Source organism: Myxocyprinus asiaticus, chromosome 29 (assembly GCF_019703515.2).
Source record: "Myxocyprinus asiaticus isolate MX2 ecotype Aquarium Trade chromosome 29, UBuf_Myxa_2, whole genome shotgun sequence".
Lineage (NCBI taxonomy): Eukaryota > Metazoa > Chordata > Actinopteri > Cypriniformes > Catostomidae > Myxocyprinus > Myxocyprinus asiaticus.
Genome location: NC_059372.1, coordinates 37191712 through 37217335, shown reverse-complemented (window position 1 = coordinate 37217335; position 25624 = coordinate 37191712). Strand labels below are relative to the sequence as shown.

At 42.6% G+C, this 25624-nt stretch overlaps 1 protein-coding gene across 1 annotated transcript in view; it reads right to left on the bottom strand.

Moving 5' to 3' along the window:
* The window catches only part of LOC127419718 (leucine-rich repeat-containing G-protein coupled receptor 6-like), a 118866-nt gene that overhangs the window by 18038 nt on the left and 75204 nt on the right, over positions 1-25624 (bottom strand). Inside the window, exons 4-10 of the mRNA XM_051661369.1 lie at positions 23337-23408; positions 19052-19267; positions 18483-18554; positions 5906-5974; positions 5206-5277; positions 1362-1433; positions 721-789 (exon numbers count right to left, since the gene is read on the bottom strand). Of these exons, the coding sequence (XP_051517329.1) occupies positions 721-789; positions 1362-1433; positions 5206-5277; positions 5906-5974; positions 18483-18554; positions 19052-19267; positions 23337-23408 (642 nt within the window). The remainder of the gene's footprint in view (positions 1-720; positions 790-1361; positions 1434-5205; positions 5278-5905; positions 5975-18482; positions 18555-19051; positions 19268-23336; positions 23409-25624) is intronic.

Sequence of the window (25624 nt, the reverse complement as noted above, 5' to 3'; positions counted from 1 at the left end):
AGCCAATGGAACAAGACACAATACACTTATTTTCTAGATACAATGGACCCAAAAAGTATCTGGACACTTACGGCACTCTTATAAATGCATTAATGTTATTACATTAATTAACAAAATATCAAACTAAGTGGCATTGTTACTAAAAAGTGAGGATACTTTTGAGAAAAGCTATATTGTCATTTGTTTGCAGATGCCACTTGCAGTAGTTCAATATTTTGCTGTCTTTGCAATTAAATTCATACTAATTCATATTTTCATGTGTGGCTAAAGTGTCCAAAAGTGCCCAAATATTCTAAATTCTCTAAAAACCTGCTTGTCAGCTAAACTGACCTTGTTTTAAGGATGTTTAGATATCTTTTTATTGGAAAACAAGACTTAGATATTGATTAAGAATAGGATAAACAAGATATTGATTAAGAATAGGATTTTTTTCATTTTATTTTTACAGTAAATTATCTCTGATTAACAGTTTAATGATGCATGGCTTTTATGATCAGTATGTACAGGGGGCAGTTAAGCATAAGACAATGAGTTCAGTTTAGAAAGACATTGCCTGAGTACAATTTTTAACTAAACGAACTGACTTGGTGGGAGATCAGTAAAAGCATTTCTATTTTGTCAACGGTTATTCAATTGTCCTCTATGGTGGGAAGAACTTCTGGAAGTCTCTTAAGTGAAACTGATCCGGAGTGAAATGGCGACATTTGATCTCACACTCACAGAACTTGCAGGCTGGTGGTTCCTTTCAAATCTGGAAACTCTCGGATCTCAGTGGCCCCATTCAAAGAGCTGAGACGAGATTAGATAACTCATTAGTGAGGATCTTCCTGCTAATGAGGATGTCATCCAACAAAACCACAGGGATGTCTACTGTTACCTCACACACTCAACTCACTGTCATCTAGAGTAAATATTAGTCCTCTAGACTCCATCATTCTGATTACACTTTTGACACCATCCAAAGTCAACAACGCTGTGGACGGTAGATTTAATATAAAAATAACGAATGCCGAATAGACTCTCTTAACATTCTTATGCGTTATATGTGTAATCAGAGAGAGATAAATGACATTTTACTGGCTTTATGAAAAGCGAAATCTCATATTCTGACTTTTATGAAGTTATAATTAAAACGTGCTGTTTTTTTGGAGACAAATTACTAGTTTAATGTTTTATTATGTGAGAGGTGATAGCAGGAGGTGAGCAAGATTATAGCGTTCATCAGAATGAAAGCAATGATGACATAGAAATGATACACATTTGCCAGCTAGTATTTTAAAGGTGCTTTATCGGAAGCCAAGCAGTTCTGTTTAATCATACATGTGTATGTTATTATTTCACACATAGAAGTTTGTACTTACAGTGTGTGTAATTTTGGCAAGAACTGAAATGCTGATCCGCCAACAAACTGAATGGGATTCTCGTAGAAATGACTGAAGAGAGAAGAAAAAAAAATAATAACAATTATATATATATATATATATATATATATATATATATATATATATATATATATATATATATATCAAAATAATCAAAATAAATGGGTTGTTGCATGAAATGGGTGCCTTTTCCGTTTCAATTAGAAAAGGTGACTTAAAACTTCTGTAAGATTTTAAACTTTCTATCAGACAAAGAATGTATTTAACCCTTATGTTGTGTTGCGGTCATTTTGACCCAAATGACTTTTTTTTCTTTTTTTTTTTTTTTCTATTCCTTGACTTTGCTGACATATGGTATCTGAAAACACACACACACTCCAAAATTTGACCATTTTCTTAAATTGGAAAAAATGGATATTAAATTGATGAAAACTATTTATGGCATTATTTTTAAAGATGTACAATCCATACTACATTATGACAAAGCAAAAAACAGATTTTTGATAACTGAAAAAAAAAAATAAAAAAAAAAATAAAAAAAAACCTGAAATATCACATTGACATACAGTAAGTATTCAGACCCTTTGCTATGACACTTGAAATTTAGCTCAGGTGCATCCCATTTCTCTGGATCATCTATGAGATGTTTCTACACTTTTATTGGAGTCCATCTGTGGAAAATTCAATCGATTGGACATGATTTGGAAATGCACACACCTGAAAGGTCTCATAGCTGAAAATGCATGTCAGAGCAAAAAACAAGCCATGAGGCCAAAGGAACTGCCTGCAGAGCTCAGAGACAGAATTGTGTCAAGGCACAGATCTGGGGAAGGCTACAAAACAATTTAGGCTGCATTGAAGGTTTCCAAGAGCACAGTAGCCTCCATAATTCTTAAACTGAAGAAGTTTTGAACAACCAAGACACTTCATAGAGTTGGCTGCCCAGCCAAACTGAGCAATCAGGGGGAGAAGGGCCTTGGTAAGAAAAGTGACCAAGAACCCGATGGTCACTCTGGCTGTGCTCCAGAGATCATATGTGGAGATGGGAGAAACTTGCAGAAGGACAACCATCACTGCAACACTCCACCGATCTGGGCTTTATGGCAGAGTGCCCAGCATGAAGCCTCTCCTCAGTGTGGGTCACATAAAAAAGCCTGATGAAACGAAGACTGAACTGTTTGGCCTCAGTTCCAGGCGTCATGTCTGGAGGAAACAAGGCACCACTCATCACCTGTGCAATACCATCCCAACGGTGAAGCATGGTGCTGGTAGCATCATGCTGTGGGGGTGTTTTTCGGCAGCAGGGACTGGGGGACTGGTCAGGTTTGACGGAAAGCTGAATGCAGCAAAATACAAGAGATATCCTTAATTAAAACATGGTCCAGAGCGCTCAGGACCTCAGACTGGGCTGAAGGTTCACCTTTCAACAGGACAATGATCCAAAACACTGCCAAGACAACGCAAGTGTGGCTTAGAGACAACTCTGTGAATGTCCTTGAGTGGCCCAGCCAGAGCCCAGACTTGAACCCAATCAAACATCTCCGGAAAGACCTGAAAATGGCTGACCGATGGTCCCCATCCATCCTGACTGAGCTTGAGAGGATCTGCAGAGAAGAATGGCAGAAAATCCCCAAATCCAGGTGTGCAAAGCTTGTCGCATCATACCCAAAAAGACTTGAGGCTGTAATTGCTGCCAAAGGTGCTTCAACTAAGTACTGAGTTAAGGGTCTGAATACTTCTGTCAATTGATATTTACATTGTTTCTTTTTAATACATTTGCAAAGTTATCAAAAATATGGGTTTTGCTTTGTCATTATGGGGTATGGAGTGTAGATTGATGTGCATAAGGCTGCAACATAAAAAAAAATAGAAAAAAATGAAGGGGTCTGAATGCATTCTGAATGCACTGTATATACAGTGCATCTGGAAAGTATTCACAGCGCTTCACTTTTTCCACATTTTGTTATGTTACAGCCTTATTCCAAAATGGATTAAAGTCATTATTTTCCTCAAAATTCTACAAACAATACCCCATAATGACAACGTGAAAGAAGTTTGTTTGAAATCTTTGCAAATTTATTAAAAATAAAAACGAAAAAAAAAAATAAAAATAAAAATCACATGTACATAAGTATTCACAGCCTTTGCCATGACATTCAAAATTGAGCTCAGGTGCATCCTGTTTCCACTGATCATCCTTGAGATGTTTCTACAACTTTATTGGAGTCCACCTGTGGTAAATTCAGTTGATTGGACATGATTTGGAAAGGCACACACCTGTCTATATAAGGTCCCACAGTTAACGGTGCATGTCAGAGCACAAACCAAGCCATGAAGTCCAAGGAATTGTCTGTAGACCTCCGAGACAGGATTGTATCGAGGCACAGATCTGGGGAAGGGTACAGAAAAATTTCTGCAGCATTGAAGGTCCCAATGAGCAAAGTGGCCTCCATCATCCATAAATGGAAGAAGTTTGGAACCACCAGGACTCTTCCTAGAGCTGGCTGCCCGGCCAAACTGAGCGATCGGGGGAGAAGGGCCTTAGTCAGGGAGGTGACCAAGAACCCGATGGTCACTCTGACAGAGCTCCAGCGTTTCTCTGTGGAGAGAGGAGAACCTTCCAGAAGAACAACCATCTCTGCAGCACTCCACCAATCAGGCCTGTATGGTAGAGTGTCCAGACGGAAGCCACTCCTCAGTAAAAGGCACATGACAGCCCACATGGAGTTTGCCAAAAGGCACCTGAAGGACTCTCAGACCATGAGAAACAAAGATTGAACTCTTTGGCCTGAATGGCAAGCGTCATGTCTGGAGGAAACCAGGCACCGCTCATCACCTGGCCAATACCATCCCTACAGTGAAGCATGGTGGTGGCAGCATCATGCTGTGGGGATTTTTTTCAGCGGCAGGAACTGGGAGACTAGTCAGGATCGAGGGAAAGATGAATGCAGCAATGTACAGAGACATCCTTGATGAAAACCTGCTCCAGAGCGCTCTGGACCTCAGACTGGGGCGAAGGTTCATCTTCCAACAGGACAACGACCCTAAGCACACAGCCAAGATAACAAAGGAGTGGCTATGGGACAACTCTGTGAATGTCCTTGAGTGGCCCAGCCAGAGCCCAGACTTGAACCCGATTGAACATCTCTGGAGAGATCTGAAAATGGCTGTGCACCGACGCTCCCCATCCAACCTGATGGAGCTTGAGAGGTCCTGCAAAGAAGAATGGGAGAAACTGCCCAAAAATAGGTGTGCCAAGCTTGTAGCATCATACTCAAAAAGACTTGAGGCTGTAATTGGTGCCAAAGGTGCTTCAACAAAGTATTGAGCAAAGGCTGTGAATACTTATGTAAATGTGATTTTTTTTTCGTTTTTTAATTTTAATAAATTTGCAAAGATTTCAAACAAACTTCTTTCAAGTTGTCATTATGGGGTATTGTTTGTAGATTTTTGAGGAAAATAATGAATTTAATCCATTTTGGAATAAGGCTGTAACATAAAATGTGGAAAAAGTGAAGCGCTGTGAATACTTTCTGGATGCACTATATATTTATTTTTATTATGGTGACAGGGTTGATGTACAACATGAAACAATTTCAAATAAAAAAAAAATATGAATAATGTCAACAAAAATCTAAGACATATACATAAAGAAAAATGCCAAAATACTAGCATTTATGTCCATATATATATATATATATATATATCTGTTAGATGTCTGTCTATTATGCAGTGATGCATGTTTAGTCAGCACAGAAAGTCTTTCATTTTTGTCACAGAGAAGTTCAGTACCCACCAGTTTTTACTGAGACAAGATACTCACATGGTCTGCAGAAGTGGGTTCCCCACAAACGCTCTCTCAGGAATGGCCTTGATGTTGTTGTTGTGGAAACCCCTGTAAGACACATAGAGAGAGATAATTTGACCATCTGCACACTTGAATGCAATCAACTAGAATGAGGACATCCAGTGATCAGGAAGTCTACTATAGACCAGCTTTGGAGTGTTTTTGCTAACTGCATCTGTGGCCACACATTTGAATACTGCAACAGCTTTTAATCTGTCATTGTCTGCAGTCATTATGATGATAACATGCTAAAGTTAATTTGTAATGCATATGTTGCTGGAGAATTGTAATTCAAAAATTCTAAACACTAAAATAATTACATGTGTAAAATAATTAAGGTTAAAACCAGCTTGGAAAGTCAAGTTCAGTTGCTTTTTATCTCATGGAAAGCTCAGAAATCTTCTGTAAGCACACATGTGAACCATTTCGTTGCGTCAGTTAGAAACACCTGTCGGGAGGCCGCTCCGCTGGCAAAAACACTTCATGATAGTTGAGAAGGAAGGACTTAAGCACTCATCTGTAAGCATCTGCTTTTTGCAAGAGACTCTTTGCTTGAGAACCATATTCTAGGTGCTAACCGATTTTACAAGAAGCACAAGAGGCCAGGCCAATCGATCCACTTAAAAGGAAGAACACTGACACATGCATGCTGGGTGACTTAGTCTTGGTTACTTACAATTCCTGAAGCTTGGCCAGTGTGTGTATGGCCACAGGGAACTCTTGAAGGTCATTGAAATTCAGTTCCCTAGAGAAGGGAGATAGATAACAATCCATAAGAGCAGAAGAACGATGAGGAACACAAGATAACTTTTTCATGGAAACCATTTTCAGATGAAGGTCTTGTACATACAAATCATTAGCATAATGGTTATGATTCAACAATTCTGCCCTACAAAGCCAAAAACACAGTTACTACAGTAATACTGAAACTGAATAAAAATGGCTTCAAAGTTTTTGAGTGTCCAGCCAAAAACAAAAAGACGATGCATCTGACAGTTTCTCAGTGCTTTCCTGGAGTACCACTAACACTACACAGCACAGATTACTGCAAAAAATGCATTTTGCCTTTACATGGGGCAGAATATATCGAATCCCTTTTTATGTGTCACCTTGCATAAGACCACCTTTCGTATGACAGTTAGCTATCTTGTTGCATATTAGACCAACTGTTTTGACATTTTAATGTGATCTTTCATCCTATGTGTCTGTAACATAAGTAAACGCTTAGGGGAAACTGTGATTCCAATAAGTCAAAATCCTTCCCCGTGACCTTGCGTGCTTTTCCGTGTTGGTTGTCCTTTGAGTCCAAGACAGCTGTTCCAAGATAATTTGTCATGACGTGACCTCTCCTCTGCATACATTGTTGTTGTTGTATGCATTTCATTAGCCTTCTAGGTAACGTACGTCCAAAAACCGCGCTTGAATCAAAACATGGGCGGTTGCTAAGGGTGAGCAGCCTTACACACACGTGCAAGAACAATGTGTTTATGGCCATCGTTTGTGTCCCAGAGACTATGTTGTTTTCCTTGGATTTAAAAGTTCCTTTTCATCTCCAATTCTACTGGAGGTTTTCAAAGAATAACTATCGAGAAAATCCTATAATTGAACAGGAGCCTTTTTTTTCTCTCTACAAAACCTCTCTTTTGCCCAGTAAAGGCGACTGGGAGTGGGGTAAATAGATGCCTTTGGCCCTGTATCCCCTCATGTAGGCCCAGGTCTTAGTCATATCGTCCGCTCCCCACAGTTATAATACGCAACGTTGAATGTGTCTCATCATACCCATAATTATCTTATCCCTTAGTGTTAAGTGTAAGCTTTCAAAGCAGTCCAAATGTTTATATATTTAACTTTTTTTTTTTTTAAGAGAAAAAAGTTTCTGGCAGGTGGCCAGTGCGTTTGAAGTGAGCTTGGTGAATAGGGGTGGACCCGCGTTGGCTGCCATCCAGAATGGGCGAAGCACTTGCTTAATTCAAGCGTGTTTGTGAGTGTGTCTGTGTTGCACAAGAGTGTTGAAGCAAACTGATTTTAGCCTTAGATTGAGGTGCACATAAATAAGAATGAAGGGGCTTCTGATATTCTGATACTTCTGACATTGATAATTTTTTGTTTTGTTTATTTTTCGATTTATGATGATTTCACTTAAAGAGGAAGTGTGTAATTTTTGTGCCACTATTGTCATAAATTCAATGAAGTCTGGGTTCATGTAGTTTGGAAATGTGAAGAGAAAATAACCTAAATTTATACATTTGAGAGAACAGATCTGTCAGGGGCAAAGGAATTTCATTAATAAGTAGTCTAGTTACTTTGTAGTTATGGTGTTTGCAGACTTACATGTATTAGTGAAACAAAACCTGTGGTAACACCTTTTAATAACTTTAATAAATCATAAACAATCATTATATAATGCTTAGCAGATCATTAGTTAATGTCTTTACAAATAGTTAGAGATGAGATAATGAGCTTGTTAATGTTTGCTAATGAATTTAACAAACATTAATGCTTAAAAAAAATCATTATTTAATGTAAATTCAAATACTTACAAATGTTATAAGCCTTTCATTCATATATGGCCTTGTACTTTTTAACATCTACAAATGTTTAAAAAAAAAAAAAAAAAAAAATATATATATATATATATATATATATATATATATATATATATATATATATATATATATAAAACCGATGAGCCAAAAAATTATGTACTCCTGCCTGATATACTGTTGGTCCTCCGCATGCCACCAAAACAGCGCCGACCCGCCGAGGTATGGACTCTACAAGACCCCTGAAGGTGTCCTGTGGTATCTGGCACCAAGACATTAGCAGCAGATCCTTCAGTTCCTGTAAGTTGTGAGGTTGAGCTGCCATGGATAGGACTTGTTGGTCCAGCACATCCCACAGATGCTCAATCGGATTGAGATCTGGGGAATTTGGAGGTCAGGGCAACACCTTGAACTCTTCATCATGTTCCTTAAACCATTTCCGAACAATGTGTGCAGTGTGGCAGGGCGCATTATCCTGCTGAAAGAGGCCACTACCATCAGGGAATACCATTGCCATGAAGGGGTGTACCTGGTCTGAAACAATGTTTATGTAGATGGCATGTGTCAAATTTATGTCCATATGAATGGCCGGACCCAGGGTTTCCCAGCAGAACATTGCCCAGAGCATTACACTTCCTCCACCGGCTTGTCGTCCTTGTCAAAGTAGCCATGAGAACTGATTGTTCGCTTACCATCTAATCTACTCAGACATGATGACACGTGGCCTTGTTAGGAGATGATCAACGTTATTCGCTTCAGATGTGAGTGGTCATAATGTTTTGGCTCATCAGTGTATTAGATTAACAGACCACTTGTTTACGTACATTTGAATGCTTACAAATGTCATTAAAATTTTTCATAAATTATTAATAAATGAGCTCATACATTTTTTTTTTTTTTTTTACTTTTACAAATGTTTTCAGAAATTATTTGTATTTTTGACCACTTCAAATTGTTAGCATGCTTTTACTATTTACATTTGTTAAGTATTTGAATTTACATCTCAGTGCTTAACAAATCATTCGTTATTGTCAGTTACATTCCTTAGTAAACATTAACAAGCGCTTTATCTCATATTTTTAACTATTTGAATTTTCATTAACTAACAATCTTTTAAGTATTATATAATGTTTGCTAATGATTTGGTAACACTTTACAATAGGTTACATAACAATAGGTTTCATACATTAGGTATCATAAACTAACAATGAAAATTATTTTTTTTACAGCATTTATTAATCTTTGATAATGTTAGTTAATAAAACACCTCTGGTCTTTGATAAAAGGCCAATGAAAATTGGCGAGTGGTATTTGCATGCCACTCCCCCGGACATACGGGTATAAAAGGAGCTGGTATGCAACCACTCTTTCAGATTTTCTCTTTGTAGCTGAACGTTATGCTCACTGCGCATTTCAGCGGCTTCTCCCCCCTCTGCACTGGTGCAATGTAGAGAATGCCCCTGGGCGCTTCGGCAGAAATAAAGGAGTATATTTCTCTAAAAGAGTATATTTCTCTAAAAGAGCGGCACACAAGGAACGTCTTTTTAAAGATGTGTCTTTCTAAAGATGCTTTTCTGATTGTGTGTTTTCCTGGTTGCGCTCGTTATCTCTCGCCTTCTGATGGTCACGATCGCTGTCTTTCACTGCTCACGCGGAGACAGCGTTCGTGGATGGTCATGTTCTCATTGCGAGGACATGTCCATGGCAATGATGCGGTCGCGGCTCACCTTCGTAAGAAAGCAAGCCACCCAAGAGGCTCCCCGCCTCAGTCCTTTTACCCACGGGTATGAGGCCAGTGCGGCTAGCACTGGGGGCGATTTGGGGACCTCAATGGGACTGCCTCCGTTGGGTATCCCCCCGCAGACCTCCCATTCCCCAGCACGGTCGTCTGCCCCAATCGGGCTTCCGGATGAGTCCGCCGGCTCGTCTCATGGCAATTTCGACCTCTTATTGGGAGCCCGCAAAAGTGATGAGCTCTTGAGCGCAGCATCGGAGAGCGGGCTCGTCCAGTCGGAAGCCTCAGCTGGGCTCGTCCGTTCGGGGACGATTGCCCAGTCACAGGCTGACGCGGAGATGACGACATGCTTTCCCGGGCAGCCGCGGCGCCACTCAAAGCCACACCCCGCCCCTGTTCCTTTCTTCCCGGAAGTGCATAAAGAGCTGACAAGGTCGTGGAAGGCACTTTTTACTGACCGGTCCCAATCTTTTCAGCTTCCCCGCCCTCACTACCCTCGATGGTGGGGTGGCCAAGGGCTATTCGGCAATACCCCGGTGGATAAAGGCGCTCGCGGTGCACCTATGCCCACAGAGCGCCGCCACCTGGCGTGGGTGCCCAAAGCCCCCGTCCAAGGCCTCCACCTTGCATGCCATGGCTCTCCTGCAAGTCCGCCAAGGCACTAAAGGAATTGCACGAGGGTAGTTCCGCCCCGGGATTGATGCAGGAACTGCGCTCGGCGACCGACCTCGCTCTCCGATCGACGGAGGTCACGGCGCGGTCTCTCGGGCGGATGATGTCCACATTAGTGGTCCAGGAGCACCACCTTTGGCTCAACATGGTCAAGACGGGTGAGGCCGACAGGACACGATTCCTTGCTGCCCCCATCTCACAGGCTGGCCTCACTTTGCCAGCAGCTCTCGACGGTGGAGCAGTAGATGGATGCTAGCCGGCATATCCTGCCCCGGCACGGCTCAAGATCCTGCACCCCATCTACTCATCGCCAAGGGCGTCCCCCTGCGGTGACTGCACCGGCTCCGCAGCAGCCCGCCCTTTCGGCCTGGCCCCGGCGTGGAGCCCACCGCAGGAAGTAGACGCCACCCGTCTCGCAGCCACCCAGAACCCGTGAAAGGCTTCAAAGCGCCCTTGAGACGGGCGATCCAGGGACGATGAAACCCGCTGCTCTGGAGCTGGTAAGCAGATCTCTCCATCTTTTTGTTACTTTTTGCATTTAATTGTGCTGCATGCCCAAGTGGCTGCAGTACTCAAGAGTTCAGCAAGAGCGGTTTCCTTGTTCCCTGGGTCACGTATCCAGTGTGCATGGCCATCATCACGACCACCGTCCACCACTCTATTTGGCAGGTTTGGCGCTCCAGCGGCGGTCTCCCGCCCCTGAGCGCCCAGCTGTGGCACAAATCTGCCCCCGATGTGACAGTCTCCACGGGCCACGAGGACAGGCCTCTTCCTCCCCCATCGCAGGCTGTTCCGGGGGTGGTCACAAGGAGCTAGGTAAGTGCTCTGATGTCCTTAGACTCAGCACGGCCACGACGTGGTGTGGCACCTCAAGCTCTGCCCCGCTGTGAGGCCCCACCTGCCGGTACGTCCGATGACGTTGTCCCTTTGGTCTCCCTTGCGCGGAACTTGGTGCTTTCCAATCCGTCGTGATGGCTGGTCCGGACCGCCCGACTCGGCAACGCGATTCACTTCGCCAGGCGTCCGCCCAGGTTCAGCGGTGTCCACTTCACCTTGGTGAAGGATGAAAACGCTGCTACCTTGCGTGGAGTTCGCTACCGTCCTACGGAAGGGCGCGATAGAACCGGTCCCTCCAGCCGAGATAAAGAAGGGGTTTTACAGCCCCTACTTCATCGTACCGAAAAAAGGTGGTGGGTTGCGGCCAATCTTGGACCTGTGAGTACTGAACTAGGCTTTACACAGACTCCAGTTCAAGATGCTGACGCAAAAACGCATTCTGGCGAGTGTCCGGCATCAAGATTGGTTCGCGGTGGTAGACCTGAAGGATGCATACTTCCACGTCTCGATCCTTCCTCGACACAGGCCCTTCCTGCGGTTTGCGTTCGAGAGTCAGGCATATCAGTACTAAGTCCTCCCTTTCGGCCTGTCCCTGCATCCTTGCGTCTTTACAAAGGTCGCTGAGGCTGCCCTTGCCCCGTTAAGGGAGGTGGGCATTCGCATTCTCAACTATCTCGATGACTGGCTAATCCTAGCTCATTCTCGAGACATGTTGTGCGCACACAGGGACCTGGTCCTCTCACACCTCAGCCGACTAGGGCTTCGGGTCAACTGAGAAAGAGCAAGCTCCTCCCGGTTCAGAGCATCTCTTTTCTCGGTTTGGAGTTGGACTCAGTCTCCTTGATGGCGCGCCTTACGAACGAGCGCACCCAGTCAGTGCTGGCCTGTTTGAAGGCATACAAACAGAAAACAGCGGTTCCACTGAAACTTTTTCTGAGACTCCTGGGGCATATGGCATCCTCGGCAGTGGCCAACCCGCACGGGTTGATGCATATGAGGCCGCTTCAGCACTGGCTCCAGACTCGAGTCCCGAGATGGGCATGGCGCCACAGGACACATTGCGTGGTCATCACGCCTTATATCGGCTCCTCAGCATAAAACCTGAATGAGTGGTTGCATACCAGCTCCTTTTATACCCGTATGTCCGGGGGAGTGGCATGCAAATACCACTCGCCAATTTTCATTGGCCTTTTATCAAAGACCAGAGGTGTCTCGGGCTCCCAAGAGTGATCCCTAGTGTCACTACATCGACACAATGTCTCGTTCCCTCCATCAGGGAATGGAGGTTACACAAGTAACCATGACATTTTTTGTGATATACTTGTGATATGTACATATAATAAAGTGATAAATAATGCTTGTGCTTATGCACCTTTAAAGAACAAATACAGCAAAACCAAAAGGGCCAAATGGATTGCATTTTCACCAATTTTAAGAGTTCAGATCTAGTGTGACTAACATTTTCTCCTTCAATCAAATCTCCTTCCTAAAGCCAAATCTATCAAGCTACAGAATTTCCATGGGGGTAGTACAGCATGGTTCATGGGAGAAGTCTCAGCGCACCGTTTCTCACTGATTGCTCTCAAATGAAGTGTTCAGTTCAGTGTGCAAATCTCAAGGCTGAAATCCTTCTTGTAAAGAGGAAAACGTCATCTTTAGCACTTCAACAGGCTGTTTAAAAGCAGGTGTGAATGTCTCTGTATCCTGGAGACCACCATGACTTCAGCACATGCCTGTTCCTTTAAAGCCAAGCTTTCATAGCATGGTCTATATAATGTCTTTCATACATTACATTAGCAAGAATATGTTGGCTCTGGTTCTTAGGCCCCTTTCAAAATTTCTCAATAATTTAAAAAGAGTTTTTCCTCATGAATATATTGGGCCTATTTAACATTTTATTTCAATCTACCATCTTGGTGCTGTTTAATAAGTTATACAGCCTGAATCATGTTAAGAATGTCTGGTATTGTTCAGCTATGATATGAAAACAGTTGCCATTTATAACTGTTAGTGCTTTTCTCTGACACCAGTGTAATTATGGTATTAAAAAATTCAAGCTACTCGTAATTTCAAGTAAACTACAGTTAAAGTACAGTCATCAGTTATGGTCAGGGGCGGATCTAGAAAATAATTTATGAGGTGGCAAGGGGGTCACATGGGGACTTCGAGGGGTGGCATAACCAAAGTAATCGCCCATGCATAGTTCTTCTGGATTAAGATACCAAGATACCAAGAAGTACTAGTTAATTTATTTAAGTCACTATCAAATTAAAAATGCACATGAATTTGCAATGCAGTTGCATATCCACATTGAGGCCACAAATTTTAATTCATTTTTTGCATTCTTACATAACCTAAATATTAAATATAAAATATAAATCTCCAGAGCACCGAGACATTTTCTATGATCCCTGATATAATTTACAAAACATGTTGTAATTAAAGAGGGTTTTGAATTGAAACCAGCATACAAAAACTAAAAACCTTATATTTATTCAAATATTGCCCTTGTGACAACTTCCTCGCGTGACAATTAGCCCCGGTTTCCTAATATCAAAATAAACTCGCTTCAATAATTATATCCTTTTTAAAAAAATTCTTAAAATATTTCACATATAGAACTGTCAATCTAAGGTCAATGAATATACCATACCAAGCATCATTGGGGTAGGTACTCGGAAATGTTCACAACCATCTCTTTCAAAAACAATTCTTTTTACTGTCTACTTTCATTTGGTTGTAATTGCACCATGTTAAATTGTGCAGGGCAAATTGCATGGAGTTTTGTGAATGAAGCACAATCTTTAATAAGCCTAATTTACATAGAAAGGAGGCATGTTTGTGTGGAAAGGTATGACAATGACTTCATTTAAATATTGAAGACGCAGCACAGTTTCAGCTTTGATTGCACCCGCTAAACGTGATTAGTGGATAAGACGCAGGTATATGCGCTGATATACCATGCGCAAATGTGTATGTAAAAACTGTTTAGTGAATCTGCCCAAGAGTCTCCAACAATGTATCTGAATTAATGCATCTAATAATCATTCATTGAAGACCTGGAAACAACTGAGAAATGCACTTTTTCCATGTATCTGTCCATGTTGTTGTCATTATTATCGTGGTTGAGGAAAAATGAACTGGGTTCCCTTGTTACAGTGTCACACACATCACATACAGTTTCCGATGAAAAACGTGAGCCAGCAGCAAAGCTGCGCTGGGCGGATAAGATGTATGTTGCAACCCCCAAAAATATGACTGTATTCTAGAAAAAAGGCCAAAAAACAGCAACCCACATGTGGCCATATTTATAAGTAACTTTCTGAAAGAACAAGCCCACAATCACTAATATTAAGCAGACTTGGCAACAATGCCCATCAGATGCAGAATCACTGTGCACGTACTGCACTAGCTAAGCATGCGACTGGCTGCAGCTGTATCAATCACATGATCGGTTAAAGTTGAGACAGTTTGACATTAAAAACGTTCATAACGTCAGCTTCAACTATTATGTACTAAAATTTATATTTTTTACATTAGGATACCAAATGCTGGGGTGGCAGAGGGGGTGGCAATGCTTTATCCTAGGTTGGCAGTTGCCACACCAGGTTAACCCGGTATATCCGCCCCTGGTAACAGTTACAGTTTATCCTTTTAAATAAGTAGTTTGATACACTACAAGTTACTAACAAAATTAGAGGGGCAACATCTTCTAAAGTCTATAAAATCTATAAAATTAGTCAATGTTGCTTTGTCAGGTGGTTGGGATGCTTAAACAAACAGAGCAATATTTTTATAATGGCACATAGACAGTGTTCACAGTTCCCTATCTGTCACTCACTCGACGTTGTGTTGATGTAGTGACACTAGGGGTCACTCTTGGGATCCCCAAACACCTCTGCTTTTTTGAAAAATGGCCAATGAGAATTGGCGAGTGGAATTTGCATGCCACTCCCCCGGACATACTGGTATAAAAGGAGCTGGTATGCAACTACTCATTCAGAATTTCTCTTCGGAGCCGAGCGGTTGTATTCAGTGCACTGAATTCAGTTCCCTCCAAAGACGCACCTCAAAACTGCTTGATTTACGGCGCATTTCAGCGGCTTCTCCCCCTCTGCACCCGTGGAGTGCAGAGAACGCCCCTGGGCGCTTTGACAGAGCGAAAATAAGAGAGTATATTCTAAAAGAGTATATTTTAATTCACAAAAAGAGCGACACACACGGAACGTCTTTTTAAAGATGCCTTTCCTTTTGTGTGCTATTCCTGGTTGCGGTCGTTATCTCTCCACTTCGCTGCCACGATCGCTGTTTTACGTGTTTGGGCACTGCCCACACAGAGACATCGTTCGTGGATGAGTCATGTCCTCATTGCAACGTTGCGGTCGCTGCTTGCTCTCGTAAGAAAGCAAGCCACCCCAGCGGCTCCCCGCATCGGTCCTTCTACCTATGGGTTTGAGGCCACATCGGTTAGCACTGGGGGCGATTTGCAGACATCAATGGGACCTCCTCCGCCGGGTATCCCCCCACAGACCTCCCATTCCCCAGCATGCTCGCTTGCCCCGGTCGGGCTCTCGGACGAGACCGCTGGCTCGTCTCAGGGCTAGTTCCACCTCTCGTTCGGATCTCGGGAAGACAATGAGTTATCGAGCGCAGCATCGGAGAGCGGGCTCGTCCAGTCTGACGCAGAGGCTTCGGCTGGGTTTCCTCCTTTGGGAATGGTCGCCCAGTCTCAAGCCGACGCGGAAATGACGGACGTGCTTTCCCGGGCGGCCGTGAGTGTTGGGCTAGAGTGGAACCCTCCACTCTCCCCTGAACCCTTGCGGCTCGACGATCGGTTCCTAGGCTTAGGGCACCGCCCATGGCCAGGCCCAGCCCCAGTCTCTTTTCACGGATCGGTGCTTTCCTTCTTGCAGGAGAGGCTGGAGGGGCGGCTGTCCCCTTCCACCTTGAAGGTGTATGTAGCCACTTTTTCAGTTCATCACGATGCAGTAGATGGTAAGTACTTGGGGAAGCATGACTTGATCATCAGGTTCCTGAGAGGCACTAGGAGGTTGAATCCCTCCAGACCGTGCCTTGTCCCCTCGTGGGACCTCTCTGTAGTCCTTCGGGGTCTACGGGGAGCTCCCTTTGAGCCATTGGAGTCAGCTGAACTTAAGGCACTCTCTTTGAAGACTGCCCTCCTGACTGCGCTCATTTCCATCAAAAGGGTAGGGGACCTGCAGGCGTTCTCTGTCAGCTAATTGTGCCTGACGTTCGGTCCGGGTTACTCTCACATGATCCTGAGACCCCGACCAGGCTATGTGCCCAAGGTTCCCACGACCCCTTTTAGGGATCAGGTGGTGAACCTGCAAGCGCTGCCCCAGGAGGAGGCAGACCCAGCCTTGGTGTTGCTGTGTCCGGTGCGCGCTTTACGCATCTATTTGGATCATACAAAAAGCTTTAGAAGCTCTGAGCAGCTCTTTGTCTGCTTTGGTGGACAGCGGAAAGGAAGCACTGTCTCCAAACAGAGGATTTCCCACTGGGTCATTGACGCCTTGCAATGGCATATCAGGCTCAGGATGTTCCAGCCCCTGCAAGGTCATGAGCCCACTCTACCAGGAGTGTGGCAGCCTCCTGGGCCCTGGCCAGTGGCACCTCTTTGGCAGACATCTGCAGAGCAGCAGGCTGGGCAGCAACCAATACCTTTGCGAGGTTCTACAATCTCCGGGTTGAGCCGGTCTCGTCCCATGTACTGGCAGGCACGAGAAGGTAAGTTCCGGGACAGCTGGCCGGGTGTACCACTTGCGCATAGCGCCTTTCCCCTCCCTTGAGTTGAAGATGTGCGCTCTTGACTCCCAGTCGTGTTCACAGACTGTGATCCCTGGATGACTTTCCTCCTTAGCCCTCTGGCAGTTGAGTTTGCGGAGAAACTCCCTGCTGGCCCAGTACGTGCGCTAATGAGGCCCTGTACTGTGGTAGGTGCTCCACATGTGCTGGTTCCCCTAAGGCAACCCCATGTGATATCTTCCGCAAAATCGTTTCCCTGTCGGTAAACTGCATCTTCCTTGGGCAGAGGCCCCTTTGCCCCCAGTCACCATGCTTTGTAGAATCTCCTCCCCCTTCGGGTAGGACCTACCATGGGACCTCTCCACATGACATACTTCCGACAAGACTCGGTAAGACCATGTGACGTATTCCACTCAAAATACCCCCCCCCCCCCTTTTTTTGGGTGGGGCGTGGTCTCCGCGGGACACCCCCCGATGCAAACACTTATGGCTCCCAGTTGGTTAACAAATTCCACTCTTTTTGGGGAGAAAAGAGTGGAAAAGAGGCCTCGGCTGGGCTAGCCTGTTCCTGTCGTTGGGCAGTCGACTTCTTCCTGAAGGACCGTTCGACGCTCATAAGAGCATTTGGGGAGGTTATGTGATGGCCTGGTGCGCTGGCTACGAGGCACACAGTGGTCTGCCTGTCACGCACCGCCAGCTCACGTAACACAGTTCAGATAGTTGTGGTGTTTTGTATAGGGACCCTTAGTGTCACTACGTCAACACAACGTCGAGTGAGTGACAGATAGGGAATGTCATGGTTACTTTCATAACCTCCGTTCCCTGATGGAGGGAATGAGACTTTGTGTCCCTCTTGCCACAACGCTGAACTACCCGCTGAAATGGCCGGGACCTGGTCTCGGCTCCTCAGCACAAAACCTGAATGAGTGGTTGCATACCAGCTCCTTTTATACCCGTATGTCCGGGGGAGTGGCATGCAAATTCCACTCGCCAATTCTCTTTGGCCTTTTTTAAAAAAAGCAGAGGTGTTTGGGGCTCCCAAGAGTGACCCCTAGTGTCACTACATCGACACAACGTCTCGTTCCCTCCATCAGGGAATGGAGGTTACGAAAGTAACCATGACGTTTTTAAGGGGGATAAAAAAACCTACGAATGGATTACGAATAGGTGTCGTTGCATTTTAAACCACGATACGAGAAAGTATTTTAACATCGAAAAGTTACACACTGCAGCTTTAAGTTAGTAGCATCACTTTGTTTAATTAGTTACTCCCCAACACTGGTATTTAATGTATATAAGCTTTGAATGGAACATTTCAGAAATCACACCACACTGAGGTCATTGCAGGGGCACTATTGTTGCTTACACAACAGAAGATGAAAGTCTGCCATAAGTCCTTTGATTTTAATGAGAAGAAAGAGTGTTTTTAGAAAACAAGGCACTGCAATTACCATGTGTATATCTCAACCACTGAAGTATTGTGTAAAGAACCATTTTCTTTATTGTCCATACAAAGCGGAACCACTGAACATGAGTAAAGTAAAGCTAGTTTGTTGGTAATTTCATTTCAGCCCTTTCCATAATGATTCCTCTAAGATGCCAAGATTAAATAACAGAACAGAGTCTGCTTGTATTAAAAAAACAGGAAATGCTGTTATGTTTTTTTTTTTTATCTTTTACAAAGGGACAATCTTACTTACAGGGTCTCGAGGCTGTGTAGTCCCTCAAAGCAGTTCTGTCCGAGAGTCCAGATCATGTTGTTATGAAGATGCCTGAATGTAAAAACATTCATTAGGATTATGGTAAACATTAAAACAAACACCTATTATGCAGCGCACATTTCTTCAAATAATGTGAGATATAAACCTAATCCACACTATCATTCCACTGCTTTTTAATTGAAAGAGTTTGGGATTCTTGTGGTGTCCGCTCAAACCAAGACATGTGTTCCAACTCCCTTGCCTTGTTTACTAATATCATTCCTTCCAACTGACACATGCTCAAAAGTTAACATGATTTACCCAAATAGAACATGCTCCTTGGACATCCTTGTTGATCCTGGAGGCCAATCAACCAATCAAATTTTAAGGTTAGTTATTCAAGAATATTTCTATAAACATATAATTTGCCTCTGATTCTAAGGGTAAGTTATGGTTGGGGTTTAGGGGTAGGGATATCATTGTTTGGAATATTGCTAACAAAGGATCTTGATCCAGAAACATGTCCAACTTCACATAATCACATAATGTGGAGGGGAGTGAATACGTACAGCACAACCAGGTTTGAGAGGTTTCTGAATGCATAGTCTGGGATGTGGGTGATGCGGTTAAGGGCGAGAGTCATGGCCTGCAGCGAAGAGAGGTCGTTGAGCGCACTCACTGGGATCTCTTTCAGGGCATTGTCATCTAGCCACAGGTGGCGCAGGGACAGCATACCTGAGAAGGTCCTTGCTGGCACCTCCATGATCAGGTTGGCATCCAGGCGCCTGTTTTTGGTGAGGGGAACACAGCAGATGTTAAATGTTTTTCAGTTTGAAACTATCAGATGAAAGTTTATTCCTAAACAAAATGTATGATAAGTAAGCAGCCTTTCATCAGATGCTTTTGTCCAAAGCTATTTACAGTGCACTGAATGAAATCCCCCTGGTGCAACTTAGTGTTAAGGGCATTCTCTTGATAGCTTTTAGATTGCTCCTTGGTGGGTTCAATCCAACAACTCCAACAACTTTTCAGTTACCAGCCTAGATCTTTAACCACTATGCCACACCCTTGATGATTGATGTCTGTGCAACAATCGAGGAGAGGCAGTCAGTCATGTTTACCAGTTACCAGGTTGTGGCTCAAACCCTCACCCTAAATATTTGTTTCATGTCGAAATAACAGGAGAAATGAGTGAAAATGAGCAATGACAAAGGGCAGAAATTAAGAGATGAAAGCCATTGGGTTCAATTAGGCCTTTCTCTGTAGATGAATTGCTTAAGGACGTCTCTGAACCTGTGTCAACAAGGCACTATACATTACCCACCCTCCATCAAAATATACTTAAAGTCCTCTCCTAACTTCAGCCTTCTTGTAATTTTGAGGCCTGACCTGGCATGATGTTTTATTTGTGACCCAGTCGGCAACACTCCTAGTCCATGTCCTGTCACGGAATCTACCCCTTTCATTTATTTTCTAACAAACTACCACGCCCCACAGAGGTTCATAAAAACAGATGAACAAAGGAGACAATAATTGTGGCTAAATAAAAATATATGTGCTGTGGTTTGTGGTCGTAATGTTTCTGTTTCGACGATAACATAATTAAAAGATAATTTCATGGCCTCTTTTGTATCTGTCTTTTGTTCTTCTGTTGTATGGAATGCACCACCACCTGAGTGTTTTAGTTTTTCCACAAGTGATTTATATGTGAGTGTTTTACGAAGCTATCTTTAGATGCTCCAGCATGGACTTGTTTAATGAGAGCTTTGGCACACCTGCTGCTCTGAACATTTGAGAAAGGAGCATCAGGAGCTCACAGGTGGAGTGCTCTGCTTTGTGGATTTTTATGTTTGTGAATTTAAAGCTTTTGGAGAAACAATGGTGCTAAATCACAACAAGTGGGTTTACAGGGGATACAGAGGAATGTTTTGCAATCACTATATCCAGGAATACACAGGCTGATTAGGCAAAGAAGCCACACTTGGTCTGACCACATGAAGGTGTTCTTGAAAACGAGCTATTTCTCTTTCATTTTGCTTGTGCTCATATGGTGTAATAAAACACCAATTGATAATTTCATGGTTTGTAGATTTTGTGGCATGGTGAGTTGATTTAGTTAAAGCCACCAAGCAATTTTTGTGCCATATTGACTGGGAAGGCTTTAAAACATTCTTAAATCAAGTGTTTTTGCTCAGATTTTTGGCATTTAAACAAAGAAACTAAACTAAAGATAAAAGCTGTGAAGAAACAATCAGAGGCTGCTGGAAATAATTGATAGGGCAGGTATAAGGAATTCTCACAAATATAAGAATGGAGTGAAGCCTCTTTTTATGCAAGCTGGTTGTTCACAGACCTTGACATCTCCACAACTAAGATGAATGTCCTCCTTATGTCAACAAGTTAAGCCTTTGATCTAATGAATGTTGCCCCCTGGAATCAGTGGGTGGGGTGGGGTTGTGTGCTGAACCACAGCGCTCAGCAGAGTTGTGATGTATGATAGTAGCAGAGCATGTTGAGTTAGCCGCAAGCATTTCCTGTGCATTTCCCCCCCTTGACCTTTCACACTCAGTCATTTTGCATTGGCCTCTCCTCACCTCCCCGCTGCCCTCCTCAAACCTCGATTCCTAAAGCTCATGGTCATACACTGTGATCATCAATAGAAGAGGAACTTGAACCTAAAGCACAATGCAATTTGGCTTGATGAAAGCTCCATATTCTCACACTATGTTCTCCATCCTGTGTACTATGTTAGGTAGCAGTGATAAAAACTGAGCACTGATATCTTGGTGGTGATATCTTAAACATCTGGCTTAAGATGCTCAAGACTTAAAATTATGTGTGTAAACATGCTTTTGTGGTCTCTTTTGGGGTATCTCATTTGTAGGCAACATATGTTCAAGAGGTATTGTATTGCCTTTGGTTTAAGGTGATTTTTGTTGCTCATCTTTGACTGGATCTTTATCAGATCTGTTTCATAGAGCAAATGCTGGGAGGGTGGTCTTGACATCAAAGGATGCTCTGTGCTGATCGTAGCAAGTACAGCCTACAGTCCTAAACTCTAGTAAAGAAACAAAGATGAGTTTCATCCCCAATCCTCTGTCCTGCTCCAACTCATCTTCCCTCTGTCTACATCGGGCGCCAGTGGACTTTAGACCTTACAACCCTCCCAGTGGTTAACCGATCCCCATCTTTTCATTACCCTAAATTACATGTTTGTTGAGAACTAAATGCCTTTCTACTCAGGAACTCAAGATAGACATCCTAGTTGAATCACTGCATATTCTTTGTTATGGGGGATTGAAAGTGAGCGTAAGTTGGCTGGATGTATGCCAGAGCTCTGCCTCACTACAGGGAGGGTCTGGACACAGTCTGTGAGCGTCTGGAGCCTCTTCTGGGACCAGGCATGTCTTCCATGTGGAAAAAGCTCCGTTGGTGGCAAAGAAATTAAATTTGTACGCCATGACTCTAATGAAAACATCCTCACAAAGGTAGAAGGAAATGAGCAAATGGATATTTACATGGTATTATTCATTTGGAAAAAGCAGGGTGTGTGGCTCCACTCTGGGATGCCGACTGGCATCGGGAAACTGGAGTAATTGAAAGGAATCGAGAGGTGGATGTGAGTGGGGCAGATGGATGAGGCCAGACAAAATCCCAGACAATATTTGGATTCTGACCTTTTCATGGGGAACCAGTTAGAAAGGGGCATGATTCCGATTAGGAGGGAAACATTTGGACCTAAGGGAAGAGGGAAGAGTAACTTATGGAAAATTGGGCTCTTCACAGCTCATTGAATCTCTCAGTGCTCACTCAGGAGCCAGAGCGCAGTGTCTGGCAGTTCCCTCATGGGTTCCAGATGCGCAAGCAGCCCTGTAAAGGGTCCTCTGTTTGACTGTTCTGATATTAAATGTGAGGTAGTCACATTTTCTTCCTCAAGCATCTTGACTGACCTCTCTGGAATATTTATCTCTGTTGTAAGTTGTCTTAAATCTTATAGTTTGTTGAGTAAACCAATAAACCCAAATCTGCAAAATTAATTTTTAATTTGTATTCATCTGGACTGTACTGACCACACAGGAACTACTAAGACTTTTGTTACTTCTCTGTTCATTATTTGTTTGATTTGTCTTAAATAAGCTACATGTTTGAATGTGTTCTAGGTTTTGTTTATGCCAGTGATCGAAAATTGAGAAGAAAACATATGACCAAAAACCTGTACGTGCTTGACACTTGTACAGCCAAAGAACACCTGTTTTACAACTGCCATGTGTGTCATAAATTGCAAACATGATCCTCCCTGGTGGGGAGTTCTTGATTAAGGACCCAGTGGTCCTAATAGGCATATAAATAACTGGGCTTACTTGCATAAACTCTATTAGAGAGATATGCCAAGAGTTACCTCATGGCTAGATTACTGTAATTGTCCAAATATTCCTGCTGATAGAGACTGGGTGCTAAATAGATTATTGTGTTATGCATGCTGCTCATGCTTATATATAACATTTGATACATGAACTTCATACATGGTCATGGAGGTATTTTGTAGGTGAACAGTTCCACTTTCCTTCAGACATTTTTTAGACATTTTGTTTTTTAAATTTACTTTCTGATGATTAATATTATCCTTTGTTGGATGATGAAGGGATCTTCAAAGCACACTAACGTTTCACATGAGATTAATCACTAAAAGTCAATTATGTTGTATTCCAGCTGTTAAGCTTGGAGTTGTGGTCAAAATTAGGAGGATTACACTTGACAAGCAGGCCTATTCAATGTTGCTTAATATACAACACCGTTCCATGTAAATCTCTAACAGCCCAAGTTTGTTTGTGATCACTTAAAGTTTATACTTACAGAGAGAGCAAATTGGGTAATTCCCATGGGTCTTCACTGGGCAATCTCTCCAACTGGTTATTCTGCAACATCCTGAAAACAGACCATTAGAAAATTACAATTACAACTAGATGATTTTTGCATGTTCTTAAGAAAATGTAAGCGGTGCTTGCCCATGCAAACCTTGCCACCATGATACTAGAGTGTTGTAGATGGTTAACAGGACACTTGTTAGGTGTCTCCTAGGGTGTTCTTGGAGATTGTTAGGTGGATGCTTACTGGTCAAAGTTAAAGTCAAAAGAGCTCACTCCATGGAGAATCACCATGATTCTCATCCCAAGATATAGCTTGGGTCCCTGCTTCAGTGTAAGTCTATGAATTCTTTACTTCTGTTTTAACATCCGCTAGGTTAAAATATCAGGTCTGATCACTTAGAAAAGTTATAGCACACCTCTCCTCAAAAATTATTTTAGGTATCATTTAGATCAAACTGTGCAGGAAGATTTACACACTGCCATGTTAAATACTTAGGAATAGGTACACAAAAAAAACCCTAACACCAAGTATGCACAGTAGTAAAAGTGATTCCTGCCTTAATCATTGGTCATGCTCCGATGATTACTAAATAATTATATATAACTTAATGACTACATAATCATAATCATAGCAGAAATGGGTGGCCTTTGATTTTTTTTTAAGGAAATACAAAAAGTCACAACTAGTCATTTCTATGTGTGTAATTTGCTGGGTGGTGTATCACAAATGTTACAGTTTGTCATAATAAAAAAAAAAAAATTGTAAGGAGCTTGTCAGCATGGCTAGCTCTCAGGAGTAAGAGTGGGCCAGTTTACTGCGGCATATTTCGCCACAAGGTTATCAGCCCTAACAATCAGTATAGAGATATGATTTCAGGCACTGAGTGGTACAGTTTTCAGTGGACACACAAGAATATGGGAGGGGCAAAAAGATTGAACAGGAGGAAACAGAATGAAGGGGAGGAACTGCTTGGGTGGGCCAGTGATGTCATGCTCGCAGGACTCGTCGAATAAAAGACTGAAAAAGAGAGGAAGTGGTAGAACAATGAAGCTAAGCTCTTTGAAAAAAACAAATTATTCCAATGTGAGAACATGCGGTCTTAGACGCTGGGCTTTAATTACAAGGCAGACAGCTTTATCATGTGAAATCAAATGAAACTCCTGACATTTGACCTCATAGCAGAGAATTGCCTGTGTTTGGGTGAATAAGTGTGCCTTTGTGGCCAGGATGCCCTTATCAAGGAAATCATGGTGCCATTACAGCCACTGTGAACATAGACTTCAAATGTCCCGCAGTCTTGATATTATATTGTGAACAAGCCTCTATTCTTCATTGGAATGCCACAAAGCATGTATTAATTTTCCATTTTCATGTAAGATTGTCATATTTTGACTAACAATTTGTATACATTTCTGTAATATTTTGAACATTCTATTGAACAAAGATTGTATTTAAGTGCTAATAAATGATACTGTGCCATCACGATCTAAATTATTTATTTTGTTTGTGATATTCTGAACTTGTGACAGGGCGGATAAAAGGCTGCTGCTTTACCCTGTTATCAAAATTATGCACTTCTATCATTTGCATTTTAGAGTCAACAGTATGAGTTTTCTATATGAGTTTTTGTCTATATTTAATGTGACAGGCTGGATATGTTATGTTTGACGAACATTGACGAAAGCATGAAAAAATATTCAATTTTGAATGTTTTATGATAATAGGATTAGTCAACTTTTGAACTTGGCTTCTCAACTCATGTCAGATGTCACGTCCTCTTCATTATTTCATTTGTAAGAAAAGTTCACTCTTATTTTAAGGTAAATATGTGTTGTGACGGGGGAAAAATCTCCTTGGCTCATCTGAATCTGACTGACTTTTTTAACAATACTTCAATCAAACAAGGGAAGGTCACGTACTCGTGCCTCAGACAAGTTTGGTGGTTAAACAGGGTAAGTAGCAGCACACAAAGAAAGACCTTTAACTATTGTAATACCCGACCCACTCCCTGTCTGCACTGACCACATAAATAAGATCTCTGACAATGGACACGTTTCTGACAGACCTTGTTTTTAACCACAAGATTCAGAGAGGATATACAAATATCCAAATGTCTAAATGCATGTCATTGTTAACCTACTGAAATAAAGACCAATTAACAGTCAAAACTAATATTTTTAGATGGTGCACTTACTGAAAATGTCTTGGCATGGGATGAAGGTACAAATGAGAGTATTTAAGCTGTTTCATTTCCATTTCTTGGGGATTTGGCA